Below are 18,679 nucleotides of genomic sequence, written 5' to 3'. Positions count from 1 at the left end.
TGTCCTGGAAAACAGCTTTCCTTTTGGCCATTACCTCAGCTCGTAGGGTTTCGGAACTACAAGCCTCATGGCTGTGCAGCCCTTTCTCATCTTCCATCAGGACAGGGTTTCCCTACGAACCAACCCGTCTTTTATGCCTAAGGTTGTATCCAGGGTAGCTTTAAATCAGGCCATACACTTGCCTACCTTTTACCCCAATCCTCAAAACAAAGGGGAAAGGCTGCTACATTCCTTAGACATCCATAGACAGCTACGTTACTATTTGGACAGAACAAAGCCTTTCAGGAAATCAGAACAACTTTTTGTGTCCTATGCTGTAGGAGCTCAAGGGAAGCCAATTTCCAAACAGACAATTTCAAAATGGATAACTGCATACGGTTTTGTTACTCCTTTCTTGGCAAACCTGTTCCTACAGGCATCGGATCCCACTCCACAAGGGCCACAGCTACCTCTACAGCCTTCCTCAGAGGAGTCCCTACCAAAGATATTTTGGAGGCAGCCACTTGGAGTTCTGTGCATACCTTCACAAAACACTACCACCTGCCTTTATACTCCAAAACTAGAGCAGGCTTTGCCACTGCTGTGTTGCAGGGCATTCTGGCTGCTCCCAGTTCCACCTAGTGCCTACCACCCTGTGCGTAGCTTTGGGATTCTACCCATCTGTGATTACTGCAGCTGTATGCACTATGAACATAGTACAGTTTTGTACCTACCATAAATGTAGATGTTCAAGTGCTAATACAGCTGCAGTACAGGTTTCCCTCCCTCCTTCCCCTCTTGGTAAAGGCCTAGTGGCTAACACCTCCTCATACAACCTGATTGGGTTATCCTTCTATGGTGTATTTGCTTGCAACTACTGATTTTTGATTATTGCATTGCTTGACTATATGGGGGCACCTGACATCTGGGGCAAGAAATACTGAAGAAAATGGCGTTGGCTGTGTCTTGTATACCCCTGTCGCACTGACGTCAGGAAAGAAAGCGACAACAACCGACGTCGGACCTAGACTTTGGAATTCAGCCGACCGAGGACCCGCCTGACGGCAGAAAACCCATCTGTGATTACTGCAGCTGTATTAGCACTCTAACATCTACATTTATGGTAGGTACAAAACTGTACTTTCTCCCCCAGAGGCAGAGGGGGAAACTCACAGGGAAGCCTCTCCTTTCGGGGCAGAGGGGGTCTGCGTAACCAGGGTTCCAGGGACTCTTTCTTTGGTCAATCCTACCAGCGCTGCTGAAGAGCGGCCCAACTCCTTTCCTGTGGAGGTGGTTGGGGGTCGTTTCTTCTTGTACCCTTCTGCCTGGCTAACCATCACCACTGATTCCTGGGTACAAAGGATTATAACCAGAGGTAATCATATCACCTTTGATATTTGTCCTGTCCCTTCAAAAAACATTCCCGACGTTCCACCCAGTCAAAGAAGAAGCAGCACTAGAGATAGAAAAGCTGCTAAGAAAGAGTCATCCAAATCCAGACCAGATAGGATCCGGATTCTACCCAAGACTATATTTTTGGTACCAAAGAAAACCGGGGACTCGAGGCCAATGTTGTATCTCAGTGTATTGAACAAGTTTGAGAGTACAAAAATTCCGGATGGTCACAATACAGTTTATCCTCCCGCTTTTGGAAAAAGACGACTGGATGTGCTAGATCTTAAAGATGCATACTACCACACAAAGTGGACAGGTCATAAAGAAGATTTCTGCGCTTCCATGCGGGAGCCAGTCCCTACCAGTTCAGAGTACTGCCCTTCGGACTCTCTACAGCCCCCAGAGTGTTCACAAAGTGCATGGCAGTTGTCACAGCTCACTTGCGACTTCAAGGTTTCCAGGCGTTTCCATACCTAGATGAATGGCTCACTTCTGCCCCCACCAGACATCTACTGGAAGAAGCCCTGGCATACTCTCTCCTCGCTGCACAAAGGCTAGGCATAACCATAAACTGGCAAAAATCCAATCTCAGTCGACAGAATTCATAGGGATTATCATGGACACAAAGAACTGCAGAGCTGCCATTCCAGAGCACAGAATTTTTTGAGGATAAAGCAGCAATCGATTCCAATCCTTTCAAGGGAGAAATCTGCAGCTCGCTCTGTTCTACAGCTGTTGGGTTCCATGGCAGCCTCCATCACCGTTGTCCCCTTGGCCAGGTTTCAAATGAGGCTTCTACAGTGGCTACTGCTCACCCAATGGTATCCTTTTCAGCATCCTTCTCTTTCAGCCATGATTCGAGTAACCCACAGGCGCAAACAGGATTTAAATTGGTGGATGACACACATTCTGTCACAATGGTCTCGCTCCTTCTCCCCCCAGCAACCCAAGGCCACAGTGCCCATGTACGTCTCACTGATGGGGGGGGGGGCTATGTCAGGGACCTATAGTCCAAGGCACTTGGTCTGAACTTGAGTCCCATCTGCATATAAATGTTCTAGAGCCGAGGGCAGTGCTTGCATTTCAAGCATTCCATCCCCTGCTGCCGTCTGGGACGATTGCGATTTCAATCAGACAACACAGCGGTGGTCTAGTACATCAAGCAAGGTGGAACCAAATCTTACCTCCTTTGTCGAGTGGCCATGAGGATATGGCAGTGGGTGATGGCTACCAACTGTTTTATTCTAGCAACGCACATTCCCGAGAGTTCCAATGTGATGGCAGACTCAGCAGGTGCATTCTACAACCTCACGAGTGGTCCCTGAATCCCTTGATAGCGGCAAAGATCTTCCACCACTGGGGCCGTCCTTGCTGCGACCTCTGCATCCCCGACCAACTACAAATGCAGCAACTACTTCGCCCCGATTTCCCCCTCAGGGACAGTCACCCAGGGACACTGTAGTCCACGATTGGCTCTCGGGTCTTCTTTATGCATTCCCACCTTTTCCCCTCATTCCCCAGTTTCTGAAGAAAGCCCGTAGGTTGAAGAGCAAGGTGATCCTCCATAGCACCATATTGGCCTCGTCCGATTTGGTAGTCTTCCTTTGGCCTCATCTACTAGATCAACCATGGATTCTCCATCCAACCCCAGTGTTGATCTCACATCCACAGAACCTGATTCATCCCAACTTGAACAGCCTGAAGCTCAGCTTGGCTACTGCAGTCCTTGATTGCCAGGCAGAATGATCTTTCTTTACCAGTACATGACATCCTTATTGCATCTCATAAGTCTTCCACTAGAATAACTTATCTAAGCAAGTGGAAAAGATTTACCTGTTGGCTAAAAGATAAACAAGTAAATCTCTTCTCAGCACCAGTGTCGATAGACTATCTGGCTGACCTTTTCCAATCGGGTCTATCGGCCTCTACCATTAGAGTTCATTTGGCTGCAATTTCAAATTTCCATGAGGGTGTCCAAGATTCCTCTTATGTCTCTCAAATTGTGCAAGACCTTCATAAAAGGTGTGAATCATCTGAAGCCACCTTTTAGAGAACCTATTCAACTGTGGGATCTATCAGCTCTACAAGCTGTGACAATGCCACCCTTCGAGCCAGCTTCTTGTGACCTCAAGCATTTGTCATGGAAAACCTTGTTTTTGGTCGCCATTACTTCTGCCAGACTTGTCTCTGAGCTTAAAGTTTTTATGTATCAAGAGTCAGTACTTTTTCATAGAGATTGTGTCTTTGAGAAGTAATCCTTAATTTCTGCCAAAAGTGATATCAGAAATGTCTATTAATCAAACCATTGAATTGTCCGTTTTCTTTCCAAATCATTCAAACTGAGGAGAGTATTGCCTACATACCCTAGATATCCACAGGCAAATCCGTTTTTACTTAAACAGGACTAGGTACTTTCGTAAATCTGACCAGTTATTTTTGGCCTTTTCTGGACCTAGATTAGGATGTACTATTCCTAAGGTCACAATAGCTAGATGGTTGAAGGACTTGTGTGACCTTCATTTATACACAAAGTAATATCTCGTTGCTTACTACCATGAAAGCTCATTCAGTAAGATCGGTGGCAACTTCTGCTGCCTTCCATGCCAGAACTTCTTTACATGACATTTGTGCAGCTGTGACTTGGGCTACACCTCATACCTTCATCCAATCATTACAAATTGGATTTGGCCTCCAGGGGAAGAGCATCTTTTTGTTCTATGGTGCTCAGGAATGTCCTTCCATGAGAGCCTCCCAGGGAGTAGAGGTAGCTGGGGACTCTGTCCTATGCATAAGGAATGAACGAGGATTAACATTATCTGGTAAAGAAGTTATGTCTTACCATAACGTTCCAACTATGATCCTCATTCAGTCATTATGACCCTCCCTCCTTCCCCGTCCTGTGGCTTCTAGTGGATCTCACCATCTGGTTCTCTTGGGTCATTTAACCAGAGGTAGCCTCTACCTTCTTTTGACTTGCAAACTCAATCTGAGGCAACAGAGGGGGATTATGGGTAATAGTTTTAGCTTGAGAGTTTGTAGCTGACGCAAGCTTGGAAAATGTCCGGCTCGGTTCCGAGGTCGGAACGGATACCCATGTGTAATGACTGAACGAGGATCAACAATACATATGGAACGTTATGGTAAGACAACTTTTTTTGCATTCTTTGCCCCACCGTTTGGGGTTACCAGTATCCCCGCTTGGCCAGTTTAACCCATTTCTTCCCTCATCGTTATGAGGGGCTATGATTAAGGCAGCCATCAGAGATGGTTTGAGGATTTTTGTTACGTGGCCTGAATTCCACATGTAAGGGAGGGGGTTGCAGTTTGACCTCACTGCAACTTGCTAAAAAAGGGGGGGGGGTGCAGTCGGGTCGACCTCACTGCAATGTGCTAAGCTGGGGGGCGGGGTGCAGTGGGTTAACTTTGCTGGTCATCCCTCACTTTCACAAAGGATATTGCGTGCACACACACACACCTTACCTTGAATCAGAAGTCATGTGTTGCTTCTCTTTGCTACTTGACCTCCCACAACTCCCTCCTGGGAGAGGCAAGCAGGCTGACCCCAAAAAAAAAAAAAAAAAAAAACTTATCCAGTGACGCTACTTATCAAACCCCAGGTGCCTGGGTTAGTCAGGGCTGCATTCCTGTGTAGCAACAACCTTGGCATTTTGAAATATTAAAACATTTAGTTTCACTCGACTGCATTTCTCAAGTTTCACAGAATCACACTTGACACCCACTTATTCTCTCTGTTACAGATATTTGTTATCGATGTGGAGAGTCTGGCCATCTTGCCAAAGACTGTGATCTTCATGAAGATGGTAAGTTTTTTTTTCTTTCCAGTTTAGTCTTAGAGTTTTTAACAATTTAAACAATTTAAAAAAGCTTGAAGTAACTTCAGAATTTGGAATGAAACTGGCTGAATCTGTTGAAATAAAAGATCGTTGGCCATTGTGGCCATCTGTGAGGGTGACTTTAACTAGTTATGAGCAGGAAGCCCCAAAGTTGCAACCAGTCATACAAAACAGACGCCCGATAGGTTCATAGTTGCATGCTACACTACTGATAAGGTGGACTGTTTGTAGCCTAGCCACAACATTCTAAATTGTATCTTTTGAAATGAATAATGCATAATTTTTTACTCCTTTTGCTGAGGGCTTGAGGAGCCAGAACCAGGGTATATTTAACATTTGTCCAGTTGCTTGTCCAGGTTAGGTTAGAGGGTCAAGGAGCCATTTTTTATTTTACATCCAGTGAAAGCCTATTCCATGCAATTTTTGGGAAGAGATGTAGCTTACCATCTGGTCTATTGTGTTTTGGTGAAAGTTTTGATTTCTTGAGCTGGTGTTTAATGTGTTTGTTGTGCAGGAGGTCATGTAAGAGTTGGTCATGGAGGTCATGTAAGAGTTGGTCATGGCTGTGCAGACTCTCTAATGAAACAGGAAAGACCACACTTGAAAGGTGGTCTGTATAGTGCAAGGAAAAACAGGTCCTTGATTTATTTTTCTGAGGAAAATGCTGCAGTCTCTCAGGTTGGGTTATGCACTTAAAAAAAAAAAAAAAATACCATAGGGGGAATTTACCCTCTCTGGTTTGAGGGGTTAACTTTTATGCTTATTGACCATTTATGCAAGGTGTTCAAAAGGCTGGTTTGTCGATGACCGTGCCCAGGTCTGTAATGAGTAAGTTTTCAAAATGAAGTCTCCTGTATGGTAGGTGCATGGTTTTCCATGTTTGCCTAGTTCACTATCTAGGTCTGTTCATAATATACGAAAGTATGCAGAACTTTTGTCTTCAAAGGGCATGCTCTTGTGTCCTGTCCTTGTTTGAGGTGGTAACAGTTGCGTAGATGAGCTGCATTGTCAGCCTCTCATGAATATGTACAAAATTTGAAGGGCTTCATTGTTAAGTTATTACAGGATTCTCATTGAGTGGATTTGAGGGGAACCTGTTAATAGTGTTGTATGGAGACGGGCATGCATCATTATGTAAAGTTGGTTAATGCCATTTTAAGGTGATCTTTTCACTAAATATTGGGTGTTAGCAGTCAGACTTGAACAAAAACCTCTTGTGCCTCTCAGTAGTTGACTACAAGAGGATTTTATAAAATTTCCAAGGCAGTGCTCTTACTTATGGCCTTTTCTGTCTTGAATGGCGTTTTAGGCTCATGTTTAGTAACTAAATGTATGGTTCAGGGAGCCTTTAAGAAGCCTAGTGCAGTTTTAGATGCCACGGAGCACTGTCTGAAGTGACTTGCTCAGATTTGTTGGTAGGCAGATGGCAATGTATCCCGACTAGAGCGAGTGGCATTCTAGTCTGCAGTAAGTCAGAGGTTCCCCAGGGAGTCTGCTGTCCCCAATTTGTAATGAACAGTATTCAAAGGTCTTCAATTTTTGTGTTGTCCCAGAGTTGTTTTATAAACTTCCAGAAGACTTCCTCCTTTTGAAGCTGAAGTTCCATTTTGCCCACTATGTTTAGATGCCTCAAAAAGAGACTTCTAGATCCCAAAGGTTATAGATTGACCTGTTGCCTTTTAGAGGCTTCATGGATTGACAGGAGTGCTTCATTGGTTTATGTGGTGCAGTAAGGGCTTGCTGTCAAATTTGCTGCATTTGGTAAATTACTGCTTGAAGATTTTAATCCAATCTCTGTGGTATACAGAGATAAAGCCCTGACCCAGGTTTTGATTTGGTGGCTTTGATGCTTAAAACGCTGACTGGGGAAGGGTAGGAGTGAGTAGTTGACACTAGTTTACTAGTACTGTGGAAAGTGATTCAGTCTCACTCCTGTGCAAGTGGAGGTGTGCATGGAGCCGGTGGCCGTAGAAGTAGCAGTACATGAGAATGGTGATTCCAAAATGATTATGGGATATATGGGTTCTGCATGTAATGACTTCATGGTGATTCAGATGTTCATGTTTCACTGTTGCAGTCATTTACAGTTGGGTTATCCTGCTGGCAGGCTACCCGCAGTCGGCCTGAGTTCCAAAGTCTAGGTCCGGCGTCTGTTGCTGTCGCCTCCTCCCTGACGTCAGTGTGCCAGGGGTATAAAAGATGGAGCCGACACCATTTTCTCCAGTCTTTCTTGCCGCGCGGTGCCCAAAGCAAAAGCAGTTAGTGCCGATCGGCCGACTCCTGAGATTTTCAATTTCGAATTTCAGATCCTAAGTCTTCATTAAAGCGAAGTACCCCGTTGGGGAAACTTTTTTTTTCTTGCTCCAGACGATGTCAGAAAAAGTTAATTGCATTTCTTGTGGGAAGCAAATGCCTCCTAATTATTTTCATTCTTCCGTTGCTAGTTGCCGGTTTTGTGCTAGATTTAACCAAGCACTATTGAGCGTCTGTACGATTTTGCATTTCATTATTTTGGCAGAAGATTTAACTATATAATGCCGTCTGAGCAACCGACTACCGGAGTTTATAAAAAAGCACAAAGAAAAGGCCAGGCACCAGAGGTCCAAAACCGACTAGGCTTCCGCTAAGCCTTTCGCTGGTTCTCAGTGAGGCGCTTTCGCAGCCCCTGACACCCGCTACCTCAGAGCCACAGGCCGCTCCTGACTCGCACGTAGAGCCGATTAGGCCGCTGGAAACTCTAGGTGTTGGACACTCTGAAACTATTCCGTCAAATGGGTCCAGAGCCGCTGAGCAGGCATCTGCTTCTGAGGGTGTTTTCAGGCCTACACAGTTGTATGTAAAACCAACTTCAGCTTCAAAGGCAAAGACTAAAGCATCTCTAAAGACAAAAAAACAAGTACAGCATTCTCCTGGACAGGCCTCCATGCCTAAAAAACAGATGCTTAAAATGGCCGAAGACCTAATTACTTTTGATCAGGGATTCCCACCCCCCTACTGTAAGAGGCCTAGGGATTCCCATCCCCCTACTGATAGGAGGCCTAGGAAAGAGATAGAATATGCATATTCAGATAATGTTTCCATTTCCTCTGATTCCTCTTTTGAGCAGGAATATTCTCTTCCTCCCTATGAGGATTCTGATGCTGAAGAATCTTTTCCTATAGCCTCTCCTCCTGAGGATTATTCTTTTGGGGAAACCCTGCATACTATGAGGGAGCATTTCCACTAGGGGAGCCAAGATTACTCCGAATCAAGAAAAGGCTTAGAGACTTTATTACTTCAGCACAGGCCCCTTGCTATTCCACTTGTTTTGGACATTGTAGATGTATTCTCAGAGTCCAGACTGTCTCCTGACTCTCTGCCACCAGCTCCTGTTAAACCAGACGGATACTACAAGGTTCCTGATTCACATAAATTTCTTTATAAAAACCTTGCTGCAGACCCAGAAACTGTCTCTCGGGGTCCCAAAGGGGTCAAGGCTTCCACTGCAAAAAACCCTATACCCTCTGATAGGGATTCAAGGGCCCTCGACAGATGGGGGGAAAAGATTTATACTTCTGCTACCTTGGCTGTAAGAGCTCTAAATTGTCAATTTCATATGCTTAAATATCAGCAGTATCTAATGTCACTGCTTAAACAGAAAATGTTGACACATTCAGAATGTGCAGAAAACAAAGAAATGCAGGATTTATTTCCTGCAGCTGAACAAGTAGGAAAGCATATTTTGTAATGTGGTTTTGATTCTCTAGAGGCCTCTTGCAGGGCTGCTGTTACAGCTTCTGTCATTAGGAGACATGCTTGGTTAAAAACAGAATCTGCCCGTTCATGTTAAAGCAAAATTATTAGATGCACCATTACAACATGATACCTTGTTTGGTGTTAAAGCAGAAGAGGTGTTGAAGAAAATGGAGGACAAAGCTAAATCTATGCAAACAGTCAAGGATTTCTTACAGGTTCAGCCTCCCAGATTTAGCAGGAACTGGCCTGCAAAGAATTGATGCTTTCCAGTGTCAGACAGGCCACAAAGAGGCAGATACAGACTCCCCAGAGGCAGATCACAGCCCCAAGGCTCATACAGGCCTAAACAATGGGGTGCTTCTACCTAGCGAGAAAACTCACAGCCATACAGGAAGCGAGGAGAAAAATCACAGCTATACAGGAAACTGTCTCAGTGACTTCCCCTGCCAGCACCAAGCACTTACTTGGCAGCTCCTTTGGGGGGGGGGGGGGGACTAGCACTTTTTGCACAAAATTGGCACATGATCACCCAGGACAAATGGGTCTTGAATATCGTATCCCAGGGCTTCAGGTTACAGTTTCACACCCTGCCAAGGCCAAACGGTATGCCAGACCTGCCAAAAAGTCAATGGGCAGAGGCACAAAAACAAGTTTCATCCCTCATGGACATGAGAGCTATTCAGCAAGTACCACAGCAAGAGCAGGGACTAAGATTTTACTCAAGGCTATTCTTGGTGCCCAGAAAGGACAAAACCTGGAGCCCAATACTGGACCGGTCTATCCTGAACACATTCCTGGATATTCCAAAATTCAAAATGTTAACTCTGCAGCAGCTTATGCCCATGCTGGACAAGAAGGCTTGGCTTGTGACTTTAGACCTAAAAGAGGCATACCTGTATGTCCCAATCAGACTATCATGCAGAAGATACCTCAGATTTATAGCTGGCTCAATGCATTACCAATTCTCTGCACTGCCCTTTGGCTTATCTACTGCGCCCAGGGTCTTCACAAAATGCCTGGCACCAGTAATTGCTTTTTGCAGACAAAGAGGAATTCAAATATATCTTTACTTGGACGACTGCCTTATTCAAGCAGAGAACAAGGACACTCTACTGCAGTATCTGGCATTTGTGTGAAAAGACTTCTAACATGCCTAGGGTACACAGTCAACGAAAAGAAATCAAAACTCGTATCCTTTCAAGAGATAATATTCCTGGGTGCAAGCTTAAATACAACTGCCCAGAAGGCTTGTCTCACGCCAGACAAACACAGACAACTGACTACTTATTTCAAAATGTTGGCAACAAAGACCCAGTTATCTGCAAGAAAAAATCTGTAGGCTTTGGGCTTCATGGCATCCTGCATTCTGCTAATTCCATATGCAAAACTGCATATGAGGAAACTTCAGTGGTATCTAAAAAGTGTTTGGACTCCACATTGCCACAGCCTGGAAACAATTACCCTCATTCCCTGCCTGCAACGGGAGTTTCGATGGTGGGCAAAAGCCTGTCACCACAACACGGGACAGCCATTCCCCTTACCCACAGCCAGGCAGACATTGAGAACAGATGCATCAGATTATGCCTGGTGGGGCCCGTATGGCAGGAAGATGTATTCAGGGCACATGGTCCGCAAGTCAAATGCATCTACATATCAATCAAAAAGAGATGCTAGCAGTTCATAATCCCCTGATAGCCTTCAAGGATCTGCTTCATCCAGGACAACTACCGATAAAGACTGACAATACCACAGTCATGTGGTACATGAACAAGCAAGGGGGCACACATTCCTACCCCCTCTGCAGACTAGCCATGAACTTGTGGGACACAGCATTGACTTACCAAGTACATCTGCAAGCACAATTCCTGCCAGGAAGGATAAATACTCTGGCAGACTAACGAAGCTGAAACCTAATGGATCCCCATGAGTGGAAATTGGATCCACAAGTCTTCAGCATAATAAGGAACTGGGGATGCCCGGACATAGACCTATTTGCCTCCCCCTCACAATTGCCAACTACAAAGATTCTGCACAAGTACTTATCACAAGCAAGCATGGAAAGTGGATGCTCTTTTCTGCCTCGCCTCCCCAAGGTACTCCTCAAGGTCAGACAAGAGAAGCCAAAAATGATACCGATTGCCCCAGACTGACCCCGCCAGCACTGGTACTCAATCCTAAAGAGCTCGTCGCAATGCCCAGCTTGGACATTACCTCATATTCCTCACTTATTAACCCAACAAGACAGTTGGATCCTGCACTGCCAACTCGGGACCTTAAACCTGGCAGCATGGCGGATAATGTAGCCATTCAAGACTCCCCTTTTTCTAAAGCAGTCATGGATGTTATTGTAGAGGCCAGGAGGCCTAGCACCAGAAAATCGTATGCAGAAAAATGGAAGAGATTCTGTGCTTGGAACCAGGCACAAGGTATTGACACAATTGTTCCAAATATTCCTCAGATTTTGCAATACTTAACTGAGATGCTGGATAAAGGCCTTTCCTTTTCATCAATTAAAATTCATGCCTCTGCCATTTCGGCTCATTACAATACAGAACCACCTATTTTTTCTCATCCATTACTAAGGCAGTACCTCAGAGGGGCCATAAACATAAGACCCCCCCAAGGAGAGCACCATTACCTGCATGGGACCTAAACTATGTCTTGGAAAAAGTTATACTGCCTCTGAGCCAGCCACTGCTGATATAAAATTCTTATCCTGGAAAACAGCTCTGCTCCTAGCAATAACCTCCGCTAGACGAGTCTGAGTTACAGTAAGTCATGGCTGTGGAACCTTTTATTTTCCATCCTGACAGGGTTTCTCTAAGGGCGAACCCAACATTATGCATCGGGTATTGTCCAGTGTGGCCCTTAACCAAACCATTCATTTGCCCACCTTTTATCCAAACCCACAGAATAAGGGTGAGAGACTTCTGCATTCCTCGGGCATACACAGACAGCTACGCTTCTACGGACAGAACTAAAGCTCTCAGAAAAACTGAGCAACTTTTAGTGGCATATGCTACAGTTTCTCAAGGAAAGCCCATCTCAAAACGGACCTTTTCAAAATGGATAGGCCACTGCATTCGTTTCTGCTACTCACAACATGGCAAATCCGTGCCCAAGGGCATTAGGCCTCATTCTACCAGGTCAGCAGCCACTTCAGCAGCCTTTCTCAGAGGAGTACCAACCAAAGACATTTTAGAGGCTGCAACTTGGAGTTCAGTGCACACTTTTACAAAGCACTACCATTTACCTCTGTACTCTAAATCCAGAGCAGGCTTCGCCACTGCAGTTCTGCAAGGCCTTATAGCCTCTCCTAATCCTATTTAGGCCCAGCCACCCAACCTTAGCTTTGGGATTCAACCCAAGAGTAATGACTGCAATAGTGAAACACTATGAACCTAGTACAGTTGTGTACCTACAATAAATGTAGATGTTAGTGTATTCACAGCTGCAGTCCAGGTTACCCACCCACCATCCCCCTTTTCTTTGCTGGGACTTGCCTATACTTCTCTATCTTATACAACCTATGTGGTGTATTTGCTTGTAGATGAAGGAACAGTTTATTTTACTGTGTGCATATTTATTGACAATATTTTTAGCCTACCATTTTGGGGGCACCTGACATCTGGGGCAAGAAAAACTGAAGGAAATGGTGTCTGCTGCATCTTTTAATACCCCTGGCGCTCTGACATCAGGGAAGAGGCGACAGCAACCTATGCCGGACCTAGACTTTGGAATTATGGCTGACTGCGGGTAGCCTGCCAGCAGGATAACCCAAGAGTAATGACTGCAACAGTGAATACACTATCAAGAAAGTACAGTTGTGTACCTACCATAAATGTAGATGTTAATGTGGTGGAGGATGTCTTCGAGTCTGGGCTCACTCCTGATGCCCTCCCTCCTGCACCCAGAAAGCCTGATAGATATTATAGGGTGCCAGATAGCCATAAGTATTTAAGAACCCTGCAGCTGAACTAGAGGTCATCATTCAGGGACCCAAGGATATATATATATATATATATATAGGGCTTTGGACAGATGGGGTAAAATGTATACACTTCAGCTACCCTAACAATTAGAGCCCTCAACTGCCAGTTCCATATGCTAGAATATCAGTAGAACACACTGGAATTATTAAATCAAAAAATGTCCTCCTTACCAGACAGTGCTGCTACCAGAGAACTAGATCTGATGCACTCCAGCTTTCAAGTTTCAAAACATTCCCTGCATTGCAGATTTGATGCTCTAGAAGCCTTTTGTAGGGTTGCTATTTCTGGATCAGTAATCAGGAGACCTGCATGGTTGACGGAGCAATCTTTGCCTGATCACATAAAATCAAAACTTGTGGACGCCCCCTTCGGGAACAGCTTTTCGGCCTTAAAGCAGATGAGGTGATCAAGAAAATGGAGACTAAGGCAAGTCCATGCTGACAGTCAGACTTCTACAGATTCAAACCCCCCTCCCCCCAACCAAAACTCTGCAGAGAGGACATGGAGAGAGGCCCTCCAGGCAACAGCACCAAAGCCAGCAGAGGCTGAACAGTGAACCTCCACCACTCCTAGACAAGGAAGTTGTAAATCCACTCCCTACCCCAAGGACTCTCAATGACTCCCCCTGCCCCCCAGCCGTGATGAAGGCTATCCACAGGTGGTAAACCATCACAGCAGATCAATGGGTCCTAAAAATCATTTCCCAAGGATACAGATTCTCTTTCAAAGAGAGCCCAAGCTTCTCGGGTTATCCAGATATATACCAGCCAATTGGAGGACAGAGGCCCTCTGCCAAATCCGAAAACTCTGTGCTCGGGGGCAGTGGAGCCAGTTCCACAGGAAAAAGTGGGAAAATGATTTTATTATTCCTAGTACCCGGAAAAGAGGGCACCTTGTGCCCGATCTTAGAGCTATCCACTTTAAAATCTGTCCTTCCTGGTACCAAAATTCAAGATCCTAACACTCCAAAAACTTTTACCAATGCTAGCACCAAATGCTTGGTTAGTGACCCTAGATTTAAGATAACTCTATATTCCCATAAGGAAATCCTGCACGAGTTTCATACACTTCAGGGCAGGTTCGGTGCACTTTCATTTCTCTGATCTGCCCTTTGGCTTATCTACTGCTCACTGTCTTCACCAAATGCCTGGCTCCTGTCATTGTCTTTTGCAGACAGAAAAACCTACAGATTTGCCTCTATCTGGACGACTGCCTCATCAAGCCAGACAGCAAGGAGAAACTCCTGTAGGCTCTCACTTTTGTCCAAGCCCTTCTAACCTCTCTGGGATTTACCATCAACTTGGAAAAATCCCACTTCAGACTCACAAGACAGATGACTTTCTTGGGAGCACTCCTGGACAAAGGTGTACTCAGCAAATGGAGACTTTTTTCGATCTGGGCTTCACAGTGTGCCTTGGATCATCTCACTGCCCCAGTTTCCGCAGTGCTGGAAGTTTTCATCAAGGTGCCAGTTTTTCCACAGTTAAGTTCAGCTTGCTACAATTTTTAATTTTCATGTGGGGGATAATATGGTTTCCTTAGCATTTTCATAGCTTTGCAAGGCCTTCCTCAAAGGTACTTTTCTTCGACCCCCAGTGAAGGACTCTACGCCACCGTGGGATCTTAGTACTACAGGCCTCTGGGTGTTCGATCTGTGCGGTGTTCAACCCCAGGGCACTGAGACTGTAGGTCGAAGCTGATCCTGGCTGGACTTTTGGCCCCGGATCCGGCTTCGGCCTCCGGTACTCCCGTGGCACCACCCCAGTCCTTGGTGGCGGCCACTCCTGCCCCCCTCCCCCCGGCCGGGACTCAAACTCCCACTAAGGCGCTGGAGGAGAGGGAGGCCAGGAGGGAGAAGCTCCACAAGCAGTGGGCTGAGGCCTCCGCTTTGGGCCCCCCCCCCCCCCCCAGCTAAGCTAGCTTCTCCCTCCACTGCTTCCAGGTCCCCTCCTCCTCTGCTCCGATCCCAGTGCTTCTCTTCGGGACCCGAGAAGGAGGAGACCCGATCTCCGTCGAGGTCATCGAGGTGGCACTCCCGGCCTGCCTCGGTGGCCTCGTCGAGATCTACCTACAGCCTTACGGATGCGGACTTGGACCGGATGATGCGAAGGTTCATCCAGGCCCAGCTGCAGATGGGAGTGCTCATGCCTCCCCCCCTTCGGAGGGGAGCTCAACACCTTTTTTTGCCCTGATAGCTCCTTCTCCGACCCGCTTTTCGGGTTCGGAGCGCACGGAGCCGGGCAGCATTGGAGACTGGGGTGGGTTGGCGCCGACAGTACTGGGTACTTAGGAGCTGACTCTGCCCTTGAGTCTGTCGGGTCCTTCCTTGTTGGATCCGAGCTCTCAGAGCCGTGGGCCAGGCTTTGGATCCAAGGGATTGTGTGCCTTCAGCTCCGTCCAGGTCGGAGCACATGGGTCCTTCGGATCCGATGGTCTCCGCGCCGGTTCCGATCCCTCCATCGGATCCGAGTGGGAGTCTACTTTCGGATCCCAGAGAGAGCGACTCCCCCCTCTACCTTCGATGCAGTGGAGAGGGCTCTGTTGCGGGCATCCGGACCCCCGGCCCTTGCTTCGGCTCCACCCCGCACTCCCTCTCTGCTGAGTTTGGCTTCCATCACCCGGCCTCGGGGACAGCCTGCTTCGATGTCTCAGGTTGTTCCCCTGGAACAGGTCGTTGCTGGTGAGACCTCATCGGACAGCCACCCCCCCCCCCCTCAGGATTAGGGTGGGGGGGGGTCTGTCCCCAAGTCTTCCGACGAGACTGTGTTCCTGGTGGCATTCGAAACAGGACCATCTACCTCTTGGGTGTCCCCTCCAGCCGACCCCCTGGTGGACCTTATTACCACCAGGGCATGGAAGGAGCCGGACACTGGAGCCAGTTCCCAAACGCCCCGATAGAATTCTCAGCCCTCCTGCGGACAGATCCCACTGGAGCAAGGGTCCCCCTGTAGATGCCATGTTGATGGCGGCAGCCACCAAGAGGGAATTGGCTCAGGAGAGTCCCTCGGTCCATCCACCGAGCAGAGAGTCCCGCTCAATGGATCACCTGGGGAAGCGGGTTTTTAGTTCAGCGACCTTCTCAGTAAGGTCTCTGAACTATATGGCACACGTTATTAGGATGCAGCGAGACCTTATCAAAGAGTACGCTGCCTCCCCCCGGAGTCCATGTCGGTGGAGGACAAACAATTGTACTCCACTCACATGGCCACTCTAAGATCGATATCGAATACCTCTATGCGGTTGTTGTCCCATGCTACAGAGGGAGCCGCGAGAGCCAGCGGAGCAGGCCTAGTCATGAGGCGCCAGGCCTGGCTCCGACATTGTGACTTCGCGGAACCCTTTAAGGCATCATTTGCAAATGCCCCTTTTGATGGTTCTGCCTTATTTGGCAAGACCGTGACACTTTAGTCCAGAGCGAAAAGGGACAGGAAGACGTCTGCCGTCTGAGTCCGCTTCTCTGCTCCCCAGAGGTCCTTCTCCAAGAACCAAAAAGGACAGAAGATGTGGTTCCAGAAATCGCAACATTCCCAGCCTGCTCCAGGCAACCAGTCCTTCCGTGGCAGAGGAGGCCCGAAGAATTTTGGGTCCAGGGAAACTTTCTCTGACCGACCCACGCAGCAACCCTGAGGGGTTGCCCGACTGCTCCACTCTGGAGGCAGTCGGGGGACGTTTCTCGAAGCACCTGGCAGCTTGGGAGTCCATCCCATCAGATCGCTGGGTGCTTCGTATCATATCCAGAGGTTACCAAATTCCCATGTATCATGTCCCCAGAATCAAAAGCCTCCCCGATGTACCACCCGATCAGAGGGAGGCAGCAGCTGCAAAGATCCAGCAGCTGCTAGAAAAAAAGAGCCATCCAGCCCGTCCCCCCAGACCAGCTCTGATTAGGGTTTTACTCAGGTTTTTTCTGGTGCCAAAAAAGACGGGGGACTTGAGGCCAATCCTAGACCTCTCCCTTCTGAACCTGTCTGTAACCAAAGAAATATTCCGGATGGTCACTCTTCAATCCATTCTCCCCTTACTGTGGGAGAACGACTGGATGTGCTCTATAGACCTCAAGGATGCGTACTACCACATTCTTATGGACAGACTATCCAGGAAGTTTCTCCGCTTCCGGATGGGAGCCAGTCACTACCAGTTCAGGGTCCTTCCCTTTGGCCTCACCACAGCCCCCAGGGTGTTTACAAAAGTATTAGCAGTGATAGCGGTCCACCTGAGACTCCAGGGAATGCAGGTTTTTCCATACCTGGACGACTGGCTCCTGACCACCCCGACAAGGCATCTACTTTGCTCAGCCAGGGACTACTTCCTCCGTCTGGCTCCAGCTGGGCATCACCATCAACATGAACAAATCCTCTCTTGCTCCTACCCAGGTGATAGAGTTTATAGGGGCCAAATTGGATACAATAAACCTTCTAGCATTTCTGACTGCGGAACGTCTTCAGAACCTGAGGCTGCATGTGCGGGCCATCCTCCAATCAACAGCTCCACCGGCGGGATGGGTCCTGAGGGCTCTAGGCTCCATGGCGGCGGCAATCACTTTTTGCCATTGGCTCGTCTGAACATGAGGATACTGCAATGGACCCTTCAAGTCCAATGGTCTTTTTAACGTTACCCCCTAAACCATCCTATTTCCATCAGCAGGGCATGCAGGACGGCTCTTATGGTGGCTCCAATCTCCGGAATTCCATACGGGATGCCCTTTCTCCACACCTCCTCCCCTCGCCACGGTGACCACTGGCGAATCTCGCCTCGGGTGGGGGGGGGCATTGCGCAGGCAAGATGGTCCAAGGCATGTGGAACGACAGAGACCTCCTTGAATATCATTGTCCTGGAGACGAGGGCTGTGCTATTGGCGTTGCAAGCACTACAGAATCTTCTTCCGGTAGGGACTATTGTGATACAGATGGACAACATGTCAGTGGTCTGGTACATCAACAAACGGGGGGAAACCAGGTCCTATCCTCTTTGTCGAGAGGCCATGAGAGTGTGGGAATGGTCGATTTCTACCAACCTCGTTCTTGTTGCAACTTAAATTCCGGGACGGTCCAACATACTGGCGGACAGACTCAGCCACACCATCCTTCCCCCTACCAGTGGTCTCTCAATGCCCAGGTAGCGAAGCGGATTTTTACCGTGTGGGGGCAACCCTGTTGTGATCTCTTCGCCTCTCCCTCGAATACGAAATGCAACAGCTACTTCGCTGTAAATTCCCCCCTTCAGAATCCCTGAGAGACGCTCTGGTGCATGCTTGGCCCCCCGGTCTACTTTATGCCTACCCTCCTCTGCCCCAGATGCTGAAACTCATACAGAAAGCCAGTCTGTTGGGGAGCAGGATGATCCTCATTGCCCCATTCTGGCCTCGTCAAATGTGGTTCCCTTGCCTGTGGTCTCATCTGGTGAATCCGCCTTGGATTCTAGATCCTCTCCCGGATCTAATATCTCATCCCCTAGACCTCCCGATCCTGAATCTGGACAACCTCGAGTTGACAGCTTGGCTGCTCCAGTTCCACTCCTAGTCAGGACTCCCGGAATCTCTTTACCAGTTAAAGCCATTCTCGTAGCAGCACATAAACATTCCACTAGGAAAGTCTATCGTAGTAAGTGGAAACGCTTCTCCATCTGGGCGGAGAATAATAATTTAGATCCCTTCACAGCCCTGTTACCATTTGTGTTGGGAGTTCCTTACAGGTCTGTTCCATCAGGTGGCTAGCTGCTCTACGG

At 47.6% G+C, this 18,679-nt stretch overlaps 1 protein-coding gene across 4 annotated transcripts in view; it reads left to right on the top strand.

Annotated features, from left to right (window-relative positions):
- LOC122807122 (CCHC-type zinc finger nucleic acid binding protein) overlaps positions 1–18,679 on the top strand; it is a 302,269-nt gene that overhangs the window by 116,124 nt on the left and 167,466 nt on the right. For all 4 annotated transcript variants that reach the window (XM_044078096.1, XM_044078095.1, XM_044078097.1 and 1 more), the window contains one exon: positions 5,133–5,195. In XM_044078096.1, coding sequence (XP_043934031.1) covers positions 5,133–5,195 — 63 coding nt within the window. The remainder of the gene's footprint in view (positions 1–5,132; positions 5,196–18,679) is intronic.

The sequence above is a fragment of the Protopterus annectens genome, chromosome 7.part0 (assembly GCF_019279795.1).
Source record: "Protopterus annectens isolate FY-2018-M chromosome 7.part0, PAN1.0, whole genome shotgun sequence".
NCBI lineage: Eukaryota > Metazoa > Chordata > Ceratodontiformes > Protopteridae > Protopterus > Protopterus annectens.
The sequence above is the reverse complement of the archived record's forward strand: the minus strand, read 5'-3'. Positions and strand labels throughout refer to the sequence as shown.